This window comes from Sparus aurata, chromosome 22 (assembly GCF_900880675.1).
Source record: "Sparus aurata chromosome 22, fSpaAur1.1, whole genome shotgun sequence".
Lineage (NCBI taxonomy): Eukaryota > Metazoa > Chordata > Actinopteri > Spariformes > Sparidae > Sparus > Sparus aurata.
In genome coordinates, this window is record NC_044208.1 from 18,313,014 (window position 1) to 18,332,313 (window position 19,300).

Genomic DNA, 19,300 nt, shown 5'->3' on the forward strand with positions numbered 1-19,300 from the left:
CCACACAGGTAAACAGAATAAACAAGGGCTCTCCATCTCCCAGTAAATGACATGGTGAAAACATTGCATAGATGGAAAAGAGTTACATGGCGGCACTCTGTAATGTCGACAAAGCTGTGCTGTGTAGAAAGGCCTCCCCATCTCTACCAAGGGCCCTTGTGTCTTTGTGTGAAAGACGGGGCTACCACCTTATTCCCCATCCACTGCCATACAATTGCACTACTTTTCACACACATTCTGGACAAAAAAAGGGAGGGTCTCTCTTTTTGTTGTTCCTCTTGTTGGGAAATTTTAGAGAAAGAGTGAGTAGGATATGCTGAAAAGGACTGGAAATACAAAATATAAAGCTTAATAAGATCGAAAAAGAGTACAATGAGATATACATATATCAAGTAACTTGAGGGATATTTTAACTATTTTTTCTACATGAGGCACTTTTTCAGCAGGTTACGGCAAACTGTCAGGTAGCTACTTAAAAAATAAGGTTGTAGTTCTTTTGATATATTGTGTAACTTTGCTTTTCCAGAACATGCTGTTTGAGATCGAGCAGAAAGTGTCCTATCTGTCAGAGCTGTCCGTTCACAGCGAGAGCCTGCTGTTGGAGGGTCGGGCTGAGACCAAGGGAGAGGCGGAGCAACTCACCTTAAAACTGCACTCGCTCAAAGACAGCCTGATGGAGCTGCAGCAGATGCTACAGGACAAACAAGTTGACATACAGGTGTGAACAGAGGTCATGTGTGTTTTGTTTCCTCACCATCTCTGTTAATCTCTTCTCATACTCCCTACGCATTCCCACATGTTTTTCCATTTCCCAGCTCTTCCTTCCCCACTGCCTCTTTGCCATTTTGGTTGTGCTGTGCTGCATTATGTGACACTGTGTAACCGTATCAATGGTAGTATTGTGCAAATACTAAAGGTCGCGTCATGTTCCTTCATAAAAGTCCACTGTTTTCCACAATGGAACAACAAGAGCCTGTGTGTCTCACAATGGGCCTCAGACAGCAGACAAAAGGATGCTACCTCATCACATGCTAACACTAGATGTACTACATCAGGTGTGTTTCTGATGACACAACATGTTGGCCTTTTGCTCTGTGGTTTTGTCTTTTTTGAGAAAATCAACTCAATTTTCTTCTATCTCTCAAAATACACTGAAAATGATTTTCCCTTAATGTGCTCTTTGGTAAATAATGACATTCATTCATTCATTCATTCATTCATAAAATCACTCCACACATAGGAACTACAACAACTTATTTGTTTGAGTCTATTTCAAATGTTGCCAACAATCTCAATTTAGAATACATGTATACTGTATGATATATATTTCCGCAAAATCACAAGCAGATACAAAATATTTGTTTACTAATTGAGTTTTTTTAAGTGAGTGTTGAAGTCCCTCTGTCTTTCTTGCAGGGTTCATTGCAGGAGCAGGAGGACAGTGAGCCGGACTCAACTCTGTCCCAGAGTCCTAATGTCCAGGATTGGCTCTCTCAGGCCAGATCCACACGCACACAGCAGCACCATGAAAACATTCTTCGACAGAAGGTGAGAAATTATTGCATAGTTTTTACATTCACCAAGCCCATATTGAGTATATTTTGATCATTTCAAATGACTCAGTTTCTGATAAATCTGACCTAAATGCTGTATGTTGACTTCCAAGGAGCTACAGGAGCAAGTAGCTGAACAGAGGAGGCTGCTCCAGTCTGTAGCCAGTGTTGGAGAAGAGTTACTCGGCCAACAGACCACGCCCAATGGGGACAGGTACATTTTCTTCTGACACTTACTTTATTATTCCTTCCACATTACATATGATTACAGTAATAGTATTATGAATGTTTTATGCTTATTTAAAGAAGCTTGGAATCATGTATCAAAATATTACTCTCTCATCACAATACACCTGTCTCCTTCCCACAGTGAGGTGTGCATCCCAGGAGGAGTGTTACTGGAGAGTGAGACTTTGTCTCCTTTGGACCAGCTGAGACAGCGCTGGGAAAATCTGAATAAAGATCAGAGCACAAAGCTGCAGCTTTCCCTCAACTCTCTGGAACAGGACCAGCTCAGTCCGGTACAAATGCAGTACATTAAGTTTTAATAGATATTGTATTATTCAATTTTGATGTATTGAGTTGTCTTAAACTCTTTACTTGAGGCTAATGTGCTCTCTATCAGTACTTTTTCTTCCCCTCATGTAATTCAACACCTTCATTGTTATGTTTGATGCCACTCTGACCTTCAATTGTTTTCTACGCTCATTCGTCATCATTGTGCGCAGGTCCTCCACCGATCCCGTCTGTCCAGTCCGAGTATGGTGTTTAGAGGTGATTCTGCCAGCCAGGACTTTCGCTCTCCTAGAGCTTTGTTTGAGGCTTGCAGCCAGACTCTTGAAAGAATCGCCACAGAGGTGAAGCACAGTTTGTATCTCATTTTAATCTCTCATTCCATGTATTTTCCCAGCTTTAATTACACACAAAAGCATTCTTACTGACAACTGTAAATGCACTAAAAACTAGTCATTGTTTGTCCTCACAGGCACTGAATGGTGACAGTAAACTGATCGGGCATACAGTCCAGCAGGACCTGTATGCTGCAGTTTCGGCAGCCTCCTCTTGGTTGGATTCTGCTGAGAATCAGCTGCTTTCTGGTCCTGTGCTGCTATCTGAAGATACAGAAACACAACTTACAAATCTAGAGGTACTATAGAAACTACTAAAACATGATGTTCAAGACACATTCATACAGATGATTAAAAATCTACTAGCGATGTTACTGACTTCAGCTCTTTTTTCCAGGGTTTGAATAAACAGCTGAAGGCAATGACCAGGGAGGTAAACCTGTGCAGAGAGCTTCTGGGTGGAGGAGCAGGCCGGCTGTGCGGAGGAGAGGAGCAAGGCCTGATGGAGGACACACTGGAGGGCCTGCAGGAGAGGATGGGGCTGCTCGACTCCACCCTGGACCAACACTGTGACGGCATGAGGGACAGGCTGCAGGAACACTCAACCTTCCAGGTACAATGGCAAGAATGTGGAACCACCAGTCTGATTTTGATCAGTTGGAACATATTTTTTAAGTGATTAGAAGGCTAGCCTCACCTAGTGTAAACATTGTTTCTGTTGTCCTTTCCAGAATGAACTGAGGATGCTGTTTACAGCTCTGAGTGAAAGTAAACACCAGTTGCTACAAAAGATGGCTGGAACTGTTGAACGGCCTGCGTCCAAACAGATAGAGGTATGATAACAACAAAGGGAAAGTACACAAAGATACAAGATCTAGAAATCCCACAGGTGCAGTGAATTGATACTTTGCATATTTTGTAGACGCTTTCAGAGGTTGAGGAGAGTCTGAGAGAGTTTGAGCAGAGAGTGACTGAGCTGAAGACCAGAGCAGGATTCCAGTCAGACCAAATATCCAACCAAGAACTTCTCAAACTACAGGTAATATAATTGTTTTTCCTTTTACACTGTTCTACCAGGGTCATGATCTCCCAGCACTCTTTATTCCTGATATATTGGTGATTTTGTGTAGGATGCGTATGAGGAGCTGGTGCTGATGGTGGGCTCCAGGCGTAGCAGCCTAAACCACGGCTTGTCTCTCAAGACTCAGTACGAAGCTGCACTTCATGACCTCACAGACCTGGTGGACACTGCTCAGGACAAGATGGCTGCTGATCAGAAGATGACAGTGGCCTCTGTCATTGAGGTCCAGATGTTACTGGACAAACATAAAGTAAGGAGGGGTTGTAAAAAGGGGACAGGATGTCACTGAAATGTATGATTATTGTTGTTTATTTAGGGACCAGTTTCTCTCTTTTCTAACATTGTCTTTCATGTTAATCCAGGAGTTTTTCCAGGGTCTGGAGTGCCATATGATTCTCACCCAGACATTCTACAGTAAAGTATCTGGTCTGGTGGCGCAGAGGGAAAGCCAGACCCTGGAGGAGACCATGGCCTTAGCCCACAGTGTGCTCAAACAGGCCCACAGGAGAGGGGTGGAGCTGGAGGGCATACTGGAGGTAGGAATGACTGATTAATAGAATGATTTTAGCACACATGAACAGTAAGGTGGAGTTAAATAAAACAACATGTAGCATATGGTACCTTAGCCATTCTCTTCTTCCATCTCTCTTTGACAGTCATGGAGCAGGCTTGTAGAAGACTACCAGGCTCTGTGTAGACAGCTGGAGGCTGTAGAGTGTAGCATCCCGACTGTAGGACTGGTGGAGGAGACGGAGGAAAGACTCGTTGAAAGGATTGGTCTCTACCAGGTGAAGAACTTCATACATATAAAGCTGTAGTCAAACAAAATGAGAGTATTGAAATCTTAATTAATCAAACATCCATCTATCCCCTCCTCTAGCGTCTGAAGGCCAGCCTGACGGAGCATCAGCCCCAGCTGTACCAGGTCCTCGAGGAGGGCAAGAGGCTCCTCCTGTCTGTTGGCTGTTCAGATTTGGAGAACCAGCTGACACAACTGGGAGAACACTGGCTCTCATCCACCACCAAGGTCAACAAGGAGTTGCACCGCCTCGATTCCACACTAAAACACTGGAGCAGGTCAGGGTCTACCAATGGTCTCAGTTTGTTTTTATTGTCACAAATCAAATTTCAAAACAATTTTGTGGCTATTTGAGTCAGCAAAATAGTTCTGGTCTATAATCATGTTTGTACATGTTTGATCCCTTACATCTTTCATATTTTGTCCTGTGTATAAATATCAGGTACCAGAGTGAGTCAGCAGAGTTGAGCCACTGGTTGCGGTCAGCCCTGGACCGACTTGAGTTCTGGACGACCCAGTCAGTAACAGTACCTCAGGAGCTGGAGACCGTCAGAGACCACCTCTATGCCTTTCTGGTGAGTTTGTTATGCAGCAAAAATGAACCGCACACCAAATAACAACATCAAAATGATGAATTCCAACTTATCTCACTGCCATTTTTGTTTCTTTTAGGAGTTTTCCAAAGAGGTGGATGCTAAGTCGTCTTTGCGTTCATCTGTGCTGAGCACAGGCAACCAACTTCTGCGATTGAAAAGAGTCGACACAGCTGGTCTCAGGACAGCACTGGGCCAAATCGACACTCAGTGGGCCGAGCTGTTGACTCGTATTCCTGTAGTACAAGAGAAGCTACACCAGGTCTGAGAACAGCAGCTGTTACTCCTTAATAATTGTCAATTTGTTATTATTAATAAGTAATTTCTTATGGGGCTAATTGGTATTGTAAATACCATGACATACAGTCGCTGATGCTTTTTATAACATTGTAACCCCTCGTCTTTCATCCTTTAGTTGCAGATGGAGAAGCTGGCATCTCGGCATGCTATCACAGAGCTGATGAGCTGGATCTCTCTCATGGAGAACATCATAGAGGAGGACCAGGACAAAATCATGGGAGCTGTAGGCTCAGAGGTGGTGCAGAACTTCTTGCAGAAGTATAAGGTATGAAATTGTTTTTATTTGTATTTTAACTCAGAAGTTGTACCATTTGTAGTCAAGCTGCAAAATAAGCTTTCTTCTCTTATTCCCTCTTCCTCGTCACAGTCTCCTCACATCTCAATTGTATTTCACAGGGTTTTCGTATAGATCTGACCTGCAAGCAGTTGACTGTGGACTTTGTAAACCAGTCAGTGCTGCAGATCAGCAGTCAGGATGTCGAAGGAAAGCGCAGTGACAAAACAGACTTTGCTGAAAAGCTGGGAGCAATGAACAGGCGATGGCAAATACTACAGGGGCTCATCACTGAAAAGGTAATGTTTCAGTTAGTCTGAAATGTTTTCTTCTTATATTTCCAATATGCTAAGTTGTTCGGAATTGTGTTTGTGTTTTAGATTCAGCTTTTAGAAGGACTTTTAGAAGGTTGGTTGGAACACGAAAATGAAGTTCAGGCCTTGAAAACCTGGCTCACACTACAAGAAGAGAAAGTGAAAAAGAGACACAGGATAGAGGATGTAGCATCGGTGCAGAATGCACTTAAAGACTGTCAGGTATGCAGACATACAGCAAGTATGCCACACACATATTGAGTTTTTATAATGTCCACATTTCTGAAAATAAGAAAAAAATGTTGTTGTTGCAGGAACTTGAGGACTTAGTGAAGGAAAAAGAGAAGGATCTAGAGAAAGCAGAGGAACGAGGAAATGCTCTCATCCAGGATAAGATAGGCACAGCCTGCTCTGTTGTCAAGGAGACCCTCAAAGGACTGAACCAATCCTGGGCTCATTTGGACCACATGGTGAGCTTCTTGAATCCCTTACCCTCATGGTTGTAACATTTGTCTGTGTGCTTTAAGACACTTCAAACTTTTCATCTCCTATTTTCCTATCAGATAAGTCAGATGAAGGTGAGCCTACGGTCGGTTCTGGAGCAGTGGACGCTCTACCGACGAGCTTCAGAGGAAATAAATGGTTACCTGATGGAGGGGAGGTACTCTGTGTCCAGGCTGCGCCTCCTTAACGGGTCTCTAGAGGCGGTGCAGCAGCAGGTGGAGAGTCTGGAGGTGAGGAGTGTAGAAAATAGACTGCCCTGTTTATTTAGAAAAATGGCACAAACCTGAAAAAAGTAGTGCATAAAGTCGTTAACTTCTTAAGGTCAAAAGGGAATTCTCACTAAACGTAAACAACATGTCTTGAGCAACTTGAAAAAATATTACAGATGAAATTAACTTTTACTGGGTGTCTGTGTTTTTAAGAACCTGCAGGAGGAGATGGATAAACAGGAGAGCAGCTTGAGGAAGTTTGGCTCTGTAACACACCAGTTACTGACGGAGTGTCACCCGTCGGTGGCTGAAACACTCAACAGAGCCCTCCGGGACGTCAACATCAGGTAGAGATAACAAAACTCCATCTCTGAGTGACATCAACTAGCGTCTGAGCTGGGTTCTGCTAACCACATTTTTCTCCTCCTCTGTTTTAGATGGAACGGTTTACTGGAGCAGATCTCAGAGCAGCTGAGGAGCAGTAAGGCCCTGCTGGGGTTGTGGCAACGCTACAAGTTGTTGTATGGCCAGTGTGGAACAGCTGTTCAGAAACAGGAGGAGCGTGCCGATCGCCTGCTGAAGAGCGCCACGGACAGGGAGATCACAGAGGAGGAGAGTAGCGTCTGGATAAAAGACTGCAATGTGGGTAGAGATTTTAACAAAGGAGTCCAGTATATGATGATGTGAATATTGTTTTAGTCAGTAGCTAGTTAATAGGTTGCTTTAAACATTTTCTTCTGTTGTTGTTATCTTCCATGATACAGATGTAGTGTTAGTCTATTTCTACATCCACATTTTGATTTTGTGTGGCTTGAAATATACCTTTTTCCTGCTTACCCTGCCTAACCTTGGTCTTGTGAATAAGCACCAAACGGCTTGTCAGCTCACTATGAGAATCACAAAGCCTCTTTCCCCCCTGCAGAATACCAAATTGCACCCTGTCCTTTTGTCTGCTTGAATGTAGATTCTCAGCACAATCTTAACAAAAGCCTTTTGAAAAGGAGACGTGCAAAGGGAAAGACAGGTCCCTGATTTACACTATAGGGGTCCTCTGGTGTCACGCTGAGCTTGTAGGGCCACGCTGGGCAGTGTCTAGAGAGACCCTGTTGTAATACTTTAGACAGACAGTTATTTTGACTGAGAGTTACTAAGACAAACCATTGCTAACCGTAAAGTGGTTAAGAACTGTACTTTTGGGGCATGGGGAGTTTTAACAAGAAAGCTTTAAACTCCTGTTTTTCTCATCCTGAATTTATTTATGAAAAAGAATCTCATGTCTGTCGTTGAGTTGAAAAAAAACAAAACACTCTGCAAATGGAGTCCTTTCATCCCATTGGATAAATACAAAAGTATAAAGCTATGTGACAGTTTCTCTTGAATCTCGACATGGTGGATTTGTCAAGGCTCACAAAATCTTCTTTGCACACTATATGTTATGTATTGAATATGTTATTCTCTTGTCCCTTTGCTGTTAGTGTATATATCATGACATTCTCGAACCTCTCGAAACATTAAGCATTCAGTGGGTCTGTCCCTGACCTGCATCTCTCTGGTGGCTTTGCTGTTGCAGGCGTGCCTCGGTGACCAGGCGTCAGTGCATCAGTCCCTCCAGCAGCTGCAGGCTTTAGGGGAGCAGCTGAAGAGCCAAGTCGATGCCTCCTCTTCGGCAGCCCTCCAGACCGACCACCTGTCACTCACGCATCACCTAGCAACACTGGAGCACGCCCTTCACAGGCAGCAGGAAGTACTGCAGGTAAGGATCCAGCATGACAGAAACTATTTCCCATATATATTATCTTTATTGACAGACTCGAGGTCCAGGTATAAAAAAAACACACACAATAAACAGACAAACATAAGATTACACATACATTACACATGTGTGCTCAATGGTTAAAAAACATAAACATGATATAAAACCTTATTATATGAATAAGAGGATATGATTAGTGGACAGTTGCTTCTGTATTCTCACTGTGTCCTTTGATGTTTGTAGTCTGGATCTCAGGCCTGTGAAGGTTTCAGAGAGCAGTTGGACACACTGATCCGTAGAGCTGAGGAGGCAGAGGAGGTGCTGAAGGAGTCGGACCCAGTCGGCTCACCAGAGCTCACTGTGGTCCAGACGCGTATGGAAAAACTGAAGGTAGGAAAAACACTGCTGTCTTTGTTACTGATCTGTTATCTGTGTTTGTTCTTCGCCGAAAAGACTGGTCATCTGTATAATTTATGACTTACTGAAAATGTGTAATAATGTGTTTCCCAGGTGCACCTCCTGAAACTGAGCAGTCTGTCTCCGGACCTGGAACGTGTGAACGAGTTGGTGTACAGATTGCCGGTCAGCGACAAAGATGTTAAACGGCTGCAAAGTCTCAACAGATCCTGGGCCACTCATTGTGCTCACCTCACTGAGAGGTTCAGGTACCTCAAACCTTTATACTTCACCTGTTTGTAGTAGCACTGAACTGTCAGTGACCTCCATAAGGATAATAAGGATATAATAACTATATTCTTTGCAATAGCAGTTAGTATGTGCAAACTTCTACTCTTTTTCAACTGAAAAGTCATTTATATTAAATAAAATACAGAGTTCATGCAAATCTTGAAAATGCTTAATTTTAATTATTATGTTTTCAAGGTTACGACTGTGCTTGAATTTGAATATAATCTTTGAAAGATGCTTGGTTATAACAGAATATGGTTTTTCATCTACACAATCACTCATATAAACCAAAAATCGTATTACCTTATTATTACATATTTAAAGTGGAACGATCCTGTCATCATATGTGTTTGTTGTCGTTGGCTGTTAAAATGACCAAGAATTAATAATTAATAATTGTCAACAAACCATACAATCAAAGTTATATAAAGAGAAAATGCATATTAATCACTGTGGGTATAAATTCATTCTGTACACTTTATTTTTTCTCAATTGCATTTATAGTTACAGTTTCAATGTGATGATGAAGGCTTCAAGCCTCTTGAAAGTTTTGTTTTTTTTAACGTCGGTTATCTTTAAAGAGTTTCAAAAAAGCTTTTATTTTTTGATGATGGTTTATGATTTACGTATGTATTTATTTAAAGGCATACTATTATAAAAGTTTGTGGTGACAACATGTACATTTCTTATTATAAAGTACTAGTAGCATCTTCTTTGATAGTGTTATGTATGTTCCCAATGTGTTTCCTCCGTCCCAATCCAGTAAACTGCAGGCAGTGTTGCTCCAGCAGCAGAGTTTCCTCCAGAAGTGTGAGGCGTGGATGGACTTCCTGTCTCAGACTGAACAGAAGTTGGCTGCTGAGATCTCAGGCAACTACCAGAGTCTGCTGGAGCAGCAGAGAGACCATGAGGTCAGAGCAAAGCATTAGAAGTACATGTGTATCAGTGGCTGTCTTTTCATTTAGGGTGTTGTCATTAATATGAATGTGTGTACTTTCAGTTGTTCCAGGCAGAGATGTTTAGCAGGCAGCAGATTCTTTACTCCATCATAAGTGATGGCCATCATATGTTGGACCAGGGACAAATGGATGACAGGTAAACACACAATCCTATAAACAATTTAACCTGTATTCAGTTATGAGAAGCTGACATGTGATTCTTCTTCCTATCCTTTAACAGAGATGACTTCAGTGTAAAGCTTGCCTTGCTGAGCAATCAATGGCAAGGAGTAGTGAGACGTGCTCAGCAGCGAAGGGGCATTATTGATAGTCTGGTCCGCCAGTGGCAGAACTACAGCGAGATGTCAGAGAAGCTGCTACAGTGGCTTCAAGAAGTGACTCGTGATCCAGATGTTCATCAGCAAGGAGAACCAGTTGCACTGCAGCAAGCCAGAAACCTGTTAGATCAGATACAGGTAGGTTTTTTTTAATCTACCGGTTCAGATCTTTACAAACACAACCACTCCTACCTCAACTTTCATATTTTGGCTAAAAACTAAGCTGGCTTCCTACTAATAAGCCCTCACCCGTCCTCCAACCTTAGACTCCCTTAGTTAACCTGTACTCCCTCTGCCCACTGTCCCCATCTCCGCTCCTCCAGCTGAAGGAGCGAGTCCTCCAACGGCAGCAGGGGGGCTACATTCTGACGGTAGAGGCCGGTAGGAGCCTGTTGCTGTCTGCAGATGCCAGTGCCGAGTCCATGCTGCAGACAGAGCTAATGGAGATTCAGGAGAGGTGGAGGCACGCCCACCACCGCCTTGACCAGCAGAGGAGGGAGCTGCATGGCTTGCTTAAGGTCAGAGAAAACTCCAATAGTAGTGAACAAGTATTCTTTTTTTCACTTATTTCTTGGTTTGTTTATTGCTCTCCTAGCAATTAACATACAGATTGAGGTGCCTTTTTTGATCATTTTACCCTGATTATTTCATTAGAAAAGTCGATTTTTTTTTACCATTAGACATACATTATAAAAAGGTAGTTTCAAGTGTGGAAAGATTACTTAAGAGTGCTGGATTATGGGTCATCCTGTGCTATTGTGGGTATGTGAATGCTTAATTTCCACACCCAATCTGTGTTGAAGGCCAAACTAGAGGCTGTGTCTCTACCATGCTGCAGTGTGAAGGTGCTGAAGGGCATCTGAGCCCTTAATGAGTCCATCCGGTTGTACATGCAGGACAGTGAAACCAGGTTACCGTATGAATTATGCAACGCTGCACCTAAAGTCCTGAATAGAACCGAAGGACAGAGATAGAGCACACGTACGTCTACCCTTTAATAAAATGCCATACATATGCACCAAGACTCTTTAACACTTAAGCACTGCATGATGGCAAAAAATGCACAAAGATAAAAGAATGCCAGCCGAGGGCACACATAGACATAAACACACAAACACATGCAGAGTGCAGATACTGTGCAGCCAGCTGTAGTGATTTGAACCCTGTGAGGAAGATTTTACTGGCTGTGATGGTGCCATGTTCGAATGTGACAGAGTGACGCAGTTTTAAGGATGCATCTGGGACCCTGGCTTTTTCGTCAGTACGTAGTTCTTTCCTCTTCTTAATCTTATTCTCCTAAAATCTCAGTCACTCTCTGTCCTCCTCGGTTTGCACCTAGAGAGCTGCCTCTTTAGCTATTCTTGTCTTACCCTCTCTGTTCTTTTACCATGACTCTTTCTTCAGGTATGCCCCTTTGCCGCAGCATTTCTTACCAAATATTACCCTGATTTTCCTGGACTGTTACTCAGAGGCTAAAAATAGCTGTAATCTGCGCCCTTTGAGCAGAACCTCCCTCTTTTGTCATGAAGCATTGCTAATTTTCTTTTTTGGCTGTTAGATTTTTGCTGTATCACTCTGTCTTCTGGTGTTGCTTGGGAGTTTCTGAGCTGAGTGGGCTGTGTATGGCATGATAAGTGATGTGGCTTGCCTTCAGCTTTTGATTGATGCGTGTGTGTGTGTGCTTTGTCAGTTAAATGTTATGTATTCTGCAGATTAACCATAGTGATGCTTCTGCTGCAACAGCAGGAATAATTTATGACAACTTCCCTGAGTAGAAGAAGAGCTGTAGTCTGTGTTTGTGCTTAAGTGCATTTGTGTATGTGTGTTTTATGCCAATTAGTACTGTGTTTGTGTGTGTATGTAGAACTGGGAGCGATGTGAGAAGGGCATAAATGCATCACTTGAGAAGCTGAGGGCCTTCAAGAGGAAGCTGTCCGTGCCCCTGCCCGACCACCATGAGGAGCTGCACTCAGAACAAATCAGATGCAAGGTGAGAAAAAATCTAATATGCATTGTAATACTTCTCACGCGCGCACACACACACACACACACACACACACACACACACACACACACACACAGACAGACACAGATTGCCCTCCCTCTACTCTGTTAATCTGGCTACGAGGACAAACAGATAAACAGACAGACCAGTAGTAAAAAAAAAAAAAATCTTGTTTGTGTATCGGCTGCTGTCTCGTTGTGTGACCTTGTTTGATCGGTTTCACGCTGTTGACGTACAGTCTGTTTAGTCCTGTACAGGGCCACGGCATTTTGAGTCTTTATTTAATAAAAAAAAAAGTGATGTGTCTTATATTTGAAGATGATTAGTTTTCAGTATTTATTTAACAAAAAAAACTGTATTAGTGAAGAATTATTTAAATACATGAAGCTGAAATAAGCTTGGATGCAAACAGGGATGCTCTTATTTCCCCAGTTTGTTCCTGCAGCATTCACCAAATTACTGTGTGAAAATTCCCAGTATGATCATTTGCAGTTTGTGTTAGCCACTGGACACTATATGCAGTCCATGTTTCATGCATGACACGTCCTCCTCAGGGAGGAGGGGGGCTGTGAGTAGCATCAGCTGAGTAGAGAGGGGGTGGGGAGAGAGAGAGGAGAGAGAAAGAGAGGGTGCATGCGCATGAGAGAGAGAGAGAGAGAGAGAGAGAGAGAGAGAGCGCAAGCAAGAGAGAGCATCCCTGTTGGCAGTGGGGGTGTATTTTTATGTTTGTATGCTTCCTTTTGTGTGTGTTTGTTGCGTAATGGACACATTCTCCGGGTCCACAAATTATTACAGCGCAGCAAAACCTTTACACTGATGGAGGAGGAGGGGATGCGAGGTTAGATTTGTCCGTTGCCTTTTCCAGCCTTTAACCTTTGATGTTGCTATTTTATTTTCAGTGAGAGGATCATGTTCCCGTTGTTTTATGCTACTTGCATTTAGAAGAAAGTTTGTCTTTCATGTCGTGCTGTTATATTCATTGTCAGTCTGCTGTTTTGCTTTTCTGATCACTATTTGTGAGGGTGCAGCAGCTGCAGTCGAGCTTCAGTAGCTCTCTCTGTGATTTTCCTGCTCTATCGGACTGTGGCTTTCGTTATGGGGAGAAACAGGAATCGTCTTAACAGGCTCGTCTGACTTATCGGATTGTCAATTCTTGTCATGTCATATGGATGCAGGAGTTGGAGAGCAGCGTGGAAAGCTGGACCGATGACCTTACTTCCTTGTTCCTGCTGAGGGATTCCTTGGAGGGCGTAGTCAGTGCAGATGACATCACAGTCCTACAGGAACGCCTCCAGCTGTTACAGCGCCAGTGGGAGGAGGTCTGCCACCAGGTACGTTCACACTGTTCACATGACCAGGATTTATCCTTCTTTTATCAGACTGATGTTATTTTATTACTCTCAAAGTATTCTCTCATTAAGCGTTCAGTAAACATTGATATAAAGAGAGACCTCTAAATTAGATAATGCTGTTGTTTACACAGTGCATCTCCTGTAGTACTGGTGCCAGCTAAAGCTGTGATACATTTGACAGAACAAGAGTTGAGCTGTGGCTGACTTTGCATGGCAAACATAGGACCAGCAGAGTGATTGTGAACTGTGTGTTACTGTGAACGGGTTTGAGAAAGAATTAATAGGACTGGACAGATTCTGGTTGCTATATGAGAAGGTTTTTGTTTTGTAGCTTTCACTGGTTGATGTTATCAGACCTCTATTTTTTTCATGTCTTTACGAGTTTATCTTCCTCTTCTGCCCTCTTCTTTCCTTACTGCTAAAACACCAAATTGTCACATCCTCTTCATGTTTTGCCTCTCACATCCTCCCTTCTTCCTTCCTCTTGTCCTCTGTCCTACAACTTCCCCTCTATCCATCCGCCCTTTGTCCCCTCAGCTATCCCTGCGCAGGCAGCAGGTGAGCGAGAAGTTGAATGAGTGGGTCGTGTTCAATGAGAAGAACAAGGAGCTGTGTGAGTGGCTCACACAGATGGAGAGCAAGGTCTCTCAGAATGGCGACATCAGCATTGAAGAGATGATCGAAAAGCTGCGAAAGGTGATTTCAGCTCATATACTTAACTGAAATAAAATGCGCATATGTAGAACTGAATGGACACAATACATCTGTACAAGCAGATGTTTAGTCATTACAACCAGATTCAAATTGACATTGCCGGATCTGATCACTGCTGTTCATTGATTGATTTATTTACCTGTATTACTGACTTAATTACATACCTAAATGTGCATTGTTTACCCTGTAATAGATTAAGAATTAACCTGAGACTGCTATAGCTCACAGATGAGGGTTATTAACACACATGGTTTTCTTGAATTTATGGCACTATGATTTGAATAATATAGGTTAACAAATTGCAATTACTATCTTTTATATTAAGTAGTTCAAGCAATAGTTGGGTTTGTTTGGTACGGTAAAGATTGCTTACCTAAAAACATCATTTAAAAAAATGTTTTATCATAGTTTCAATGCAACTTGGGGCTTGTTATAGTAAGTGTTTAATCTGCAATGAGTGCATAGCTCTGGAAAACACACTACACTCGGTGATGATAAATTGATGTTGCCTCATCAGCGGCTCTTACGCACAGTTGCATGGACACACACACACACAAACACATACACTTTACACCACACGTCTCTGTATTAACCTGCTTGGTGCGTCTCTCTTTCCAGGACTACCAGGAGGAGATCGGTGTAGCTCAGGAGAACAAGCAGCAGCTGCAGGTTATGGGTCAGCGCCTGGCCAGGGCCAGCCAAGACAGCAAGGCTGCCGAGATCCAACACAAACTCAGCAAAGTCAACGAGCGCTGGCAACACCTGCTGGACCTCATCGCTGCCAGGTGGGTGTTCAAAACTCTCAAGAGCAGACGGAAAGTGTTGCTTGATAGTAGAGTTTAAGTGGGTTCTGTGAAAGTGGAATTTGTTCTTTTGATCGCTTCCTAAAGTGAAGATATTCTTCAAATAAGTCAGGGTCATGAAGTAAAGTTTAAAATTGTGTGTACTAGAAGAATTCAGTCATTATTTGCATGAAAAGAGAAAGGTGAGTTTGTCATCACGCTTACTCTTCTCCATACACATCCAGCGCTGCATCACTCCTCCTAGTGGTGAAAGGTTTTTATTAATGACGGCATGTCTCGGCCTACATTCGTTACCATGGTATCCTTCTTGACACTCCAGCACACGTGATGGGGAATTATTTTCTTACAATGCTGCCGAGGCATTTCCTGAGTTCCTTGCTGGTTTCAGTGGGGCCTCAGATTAAGAGAGCTGTAAACCAAGCAGAGAGAGGTCACATTCCTCATCTCTCCTCAGCTCTCTTCTTTTGTCTCCATCTAACTTTTTGGCACTTTCGACTTCTGAGAGTTTGAACCAGTTTTGTACCAACTCAGTAAATCCAAAATGCAGTAGTTGGCCATATCGTGTTCGTTTCTGAGTTGATTCAATGCAGAAAACAAAAACTCTTCTTTCTATATGTTGTGAATTGAAAATGACCTGGCCTAAACTCCGATTCGAACTTAAACCACCCAACCCCCCTCCCCTTCTGTCTTCCGGCTGTTGCCCTCTGGGACTTTACTGGACGAGGGAAGAAAGGGAGGACAGAGTCTGACCTCATGCAGACAGCTGCACTCTCTTTGTCTCTTATATCCGTCCTTCACCGAAAAACAACTGGAGAGGCAGTTTGTAGCCGTGACAGAGACAATGAAGTTTTTTCTTGCAAATTTTACCGTGTGGATTCATTCATCAACATTATTTTTTTTTTTTTAAGTTTTTTCATTCCTCTGAGGAAACAAGGATCTATTGTTGTTTTTCTACAAACATATTTCATTGAAGAACTTTTCTTCTCGTTGGGCTCCGTTCATTTAAGTTCACTCACATGCATGGAGCCTCCAGCCTTCACTTCTGTACACACTCCCTTTGTGTGTATTAAGTGTACGATACTCAGACGCAGGCTAACGCTGTGGCACATGCCTCTGACTGTAAGTCTGTTTTTAGAACCAGCAGCACTTGTCACTCTCAGGCACTGACACTCTCTCTCTCTCTCTCTCTCTCTCTCTCTCTCACAAACACACACACACACCTACACACACACACACACACACACACACACACACACACACACACACACACACACACACACACACACACTCTCACGCCTGTTTGGGGTTCTCTTTTTTTAACCTTGGGAGAGCAACAGTTGATAAGTCACAGTTGTGCCACCCCACCACTACCTGCTCCCCTTCTGCCACAGACAGGGTTTAGAGAAAGTCCCATGTGGAGCACACAGACGAAAGAGAAGAGTGTTTGGATCGTAGCGCTTCCTGACGTTTACATTGTCTTTGAGAATTCTGCACCCCCATGGTTCTGGACTTAGGGACGGATGATATGGCAGGATGCTCGAGCGAGGAGGATCTGCCGGATTGCGACTGTGATGTCAACAGGCAGGACAAGCTTGAGAATGTATTTTGAAGGTTTTTTTTAAGGCTATAAGCAATAAGCTACAGTCTTAAGAAAGAGTGAATCAGCAAATCATGTGCTTTCCCCACACCAAGATGATTATTCATGCACTTTAGATTGTGTTTGGTTGTGTTTTGGTTATTTTTAATGATTATTTATGTGGAGAGCTACAGCAAGAATGTTTTAAGTGTGTTTCTGCTCTACATAGAGTTTTAGAGGACTCTGTCTTTCTTCAGTATTTATTTATTTTGTTTTAACATCATGGTTAAGTGCATATCTGGTTTAACAAGTGTGTCAAAATAATTCCTCCAGTGTTGTTCTGACCAGTCTGGGTTTCGATCAAAGGGTGGAGACTGAACACGAAGTTCCAGACAGTTTAGACAATGGCAGGAGTGTTAATGCCACTGTTAGCGTGATGCAGTGTCATTGTTTTGATAACATTAAAGTTAACCTGACCATATGCAGTGTTAAAACACATGCGTACACAATTTAACTATTTGCAGTGTGTATTTGATCAAGGTAGAGGAGTGTGTGCAGTGGATTATGTGTGAGGCTATGCAATAGTAAACAGTCCTAAAGGAAGCTGCACTGTGAGATGCCTCATAGCAGATTTAGGAATTTCAAGATGTGGTGCAGCACATAATGCCACATCACATTAGAGCTGCAGGGTAGAGCAGTAGACCTGCTAATTATCTCTATTGTTATCATGTCATGGTATTTAGTTTATGTAATTTTGAATGGCTGCAGCCTTCAATCTAAATAAAGTCTGTGTTGAGACACTGAGTGTTGCATTGCTCTGCGGGGTGGGGTGTTGAAGCTGGCTTTTGTAAGAGTTGGACGTTGGCTAATTTAAACATGTTTCACATATCAATGATTGCAGTGGAGAGGCTTTGGAAATGTCAGGCGTTCACAGATCCAAATTGGTTCCCAGTTGCTGTGTCGTGTCAAGTTAGGATTCATCCCTTCCCAACAAAAATATCTGCACAGATCTGAAATAATACTCCTCATAATTACTCTTCTGCTCTGTCTAGCTCAGCATGGCACACAGTAATGCTTTAAATCCAAAACCAGATTCAAATATGTTTTACTGTACTTTGGTTTTATCCTTTAATCAAATGAGTGATTTGCAAGTACCGTTTACAGTGTATTTTATTGTTTGTTGCTATACTGACTCAGCAAGAATCTGTCAACACATTTCACCCATACCACACTGCCCGTCTCAGTGTTTACAGTCGCCCCATGCATTGACCTCCTCTCCCTCTGTTTTTCTTCCAGGGTGAAGAAGTTGAGGGAGACCCTGGTGGCGGTGCAACAGTTAGATAAAAATATGAGCAGCCTGCGTTCCTGGCTGGCTCACATTGAGACCGAGCTGTCCAGGCCCATCGTGTACGACACCTGTGATGACCAGGAGATTCAGAGGAAACTCAACCAGCAGCAGGCAAGTGGGATCACACATGAAACATATGCACACTCTGATGCATAAGCACCTCCACAGACACAAACAAGCACACATGTACTTTTCTGTAAATACTAAATAATAGCAGAACATTATGACTCAGATCGAGATGGTGGAAAATGAGCAACTCTGAACCGCATGAGGAAATTACAGCATGACTCATGCATACATATCTGGCTGTTTAAAACCAGCCTACAATCAGTATTAGTATCCTTACTGCTGCCAAGATGGTGCTCCGAATATGGACTGAGGCCCCACTGACCTCCTTCTCTCCAGAGCTTCAGAGATGTGTTGGCAACACATGCATTCACTGTAGTTTAGCAGACTGATTGTGCTCTCTCTGGACACAACTGGAAGACATTTGCTGAATATTTCTATCTCTCTTTATTTCTATGGCATTAAAGATAAAGACAAACACATGCCAGGACCACACATGAAATGTTTAAGTGCTGCAAAAATTCAGTTGTTATTCTAAATGATTTGTAGGAGCTGCAGAGGGACATAGAGAAACACAGCACAGGTGTGGCATCAGTGTTGAACCTGTGTGAAGTCCTGCTGCACGACTGTGACGCCTGCTCCACGGAGACGGAGTGCGACTCCATCCAGCAGGCCACCAGAGGTCTGGACAGACGCTGGAGGAACATCTGCGCCATGTCCATGGAAAGGAGGCTCAAGTCAGTGCCCCTCGGATAATTTCAGTCTTATATACTACATTCAAATGCATGCACCGGGGATAAGATTCACACATTGTTAGACTGTGATATTTTTCTGTGTTTCAAAGTTATTTTTAGTCATATGTAGATGAGATGGTTATGTTTATGCCTCTATGGCATTACTGAGAGATGTTTCTGTGCAGGATTGAGGAGACGTGGAGGCTGTGGCAGAAGTTTCTGGATGACTACTCCAGGTTCGAGGATTGGCTGAAGGCCTCAGAAAGGACAGCAGCTCTGCCAAACTCCTCTGGAGTTCTGTACACTGTCGCCAAAGAGGAGCTTAAAAAGTTTGAGGTGTGTTTATTTCACTTTTATGATCAAAATGTGTAATAAATAAAAAGATAGCTGCAGTTGCATTCGGTCTGTGTGTATTTATACATAGCTGCATTAGTAGCAAAGTATGTAACTGAGAAAAAAAGACACAGTCGAATGCAACGTAATATTTTTATATGTGCATGCTGTGATCTTT

General features: G+C 42.9%; 1 protein-coding gene across 6 annotated transcripts in view; it reads left to right on the forward strand.

Moving 5' to 3' along the window:
* Positions 1 to 19,300, forward strand: part of syne1a (spectrin repeat containing, nuclear envelope 1a) — a 130,121-nt gene that overhangs the window by 100,564 nt on the left and 10,257 nt on the right. For all 6 annotated transcript variants that reach the window (XM_030404807.1, XM_030404806.1, XM_030404809.1 and 3 more), the window contains 36 exons: positions 527 to 718; positions 1,417 to 1,548; positions 1,667 to 1,767; positions 1,924 to 2,074; positions 2,282 to 2,410; positions 2,539 to 2,700; positions 2,799 to 3,014; positions 3,133 to 3,234; positions 3,324 to 3,440; positions 3,532 to 3,732; positions 3,845 to 4,018; positions 4,139 to 4,270; positions 4,363 to 4,559; positions 4,724 to 4,856; positions 4,954 to 5,136; positions 5,290 to 5,439; positions 5,571 to 5,747; positions 5,829 to 5,984; positions 6,077 to 6,232; positions 6,326 to 6,496; positions 6,689 to 6,822; positions 6,913 to 7,117; positions 8,046 to 8,228; positions 8,472 to 8,618; positions 8,739 to 8,893; positions 9,679 to 9,826; positions 9,916 to 10,010; positions 10,095 to 10,329; positions 10,515 to 10,709; positions 12,056 to 12,181; positions 13,372 to 13,527; positions 14,086 to 14,244; positions 14,881 to 15,047; positions 17,938 to 18,100; positions 18,605 to 18,792; positions 18,975 to 19,125. In XM_030404807.1, coding sequence (XP_030260667.1) covers positions 527 to 718; positions 1,417 to 1,548; positions 1,667 to 1,767; positions 1,924 to 2,074; positions 2,282 to 2,410; positions 2,539 to 2,700; positions 2,799 to 3,014; positions 3,133 to 3,234; positions 3,324 to 3,440; positions 3,532 to 3,732; positions 3,845 to 4,018; positions 4,139 to 4,270; positions 4,363 to 4,559; positions 4,724 to 4,856; positions 4,954 to 5,136; positions 5,290 to 5,439; positions 5,571 to 5,747; positions 5,829 to 5,984; positions 6,077 to 6,232; positions 6,326 to 6,496; positions 6,689 to 6,822; positions 6,913 to 7,117; positions 8,046 to 8,228; positions 8,472 to 8,618; positions 8,739 to 8,893; positions 9,679 to 9,826; positions 9,916 to 10,010; positions 10,095 to 10,329; positions 10,515 to 10,709; positions 12,056 to 12,181; positions 13,372 to 13,527; positions 14,086 to 14,244; positions 14,881 to 15,047; positions 17,938 to 18,100; positions 18,605 to 18,792; positions 18,975 to 19,125 — 5,739 coding nt within the window. The remainder of the gene's footprint in view (positions 1 to 526; positions 719 to 1,416; positions 1,549 to 1,666; positions 1,768 to 1,923; positions 2,075 to 2,281; positions 2,411 to 2,538; positions 2,701 to 2,798; positions 3,015 to 3,132; positions 3,235 to 3,323; positions 3,441 to 3,531; positions 3,733 to 3,844; positions 4,019 to 4,138; positions 4,271 to 4,362; positions 4,560 to 4,723; positions 4,857 to 4,953; positions 5,137 to 5,289; positions 5,440 to 5,570; positions 5,748 to 5,828; positions 5,985 to 6,076; positions 6,233 to 6,325; positions 6,497 to 6,688; positions 6,823 to 6,912; positions 7,118 to 8,045; positions 8,229 to 8,471; positions 8,619 to 8,738; positions 8,894 to 9,678; positions 9,827 to 9,915; positions 10,011 to 10,094; positions 10,330 to 10,514; positions 10,710 to 12,055; positions 12,182 to 13,371; positions 13,528 to 14,085; positions 14,245 to 14,880; positions 15,048 to 17,937; positions 18,101 to 18,604; positions 18,793 to 18,974; positions 19,126 to 19,300) is intronic.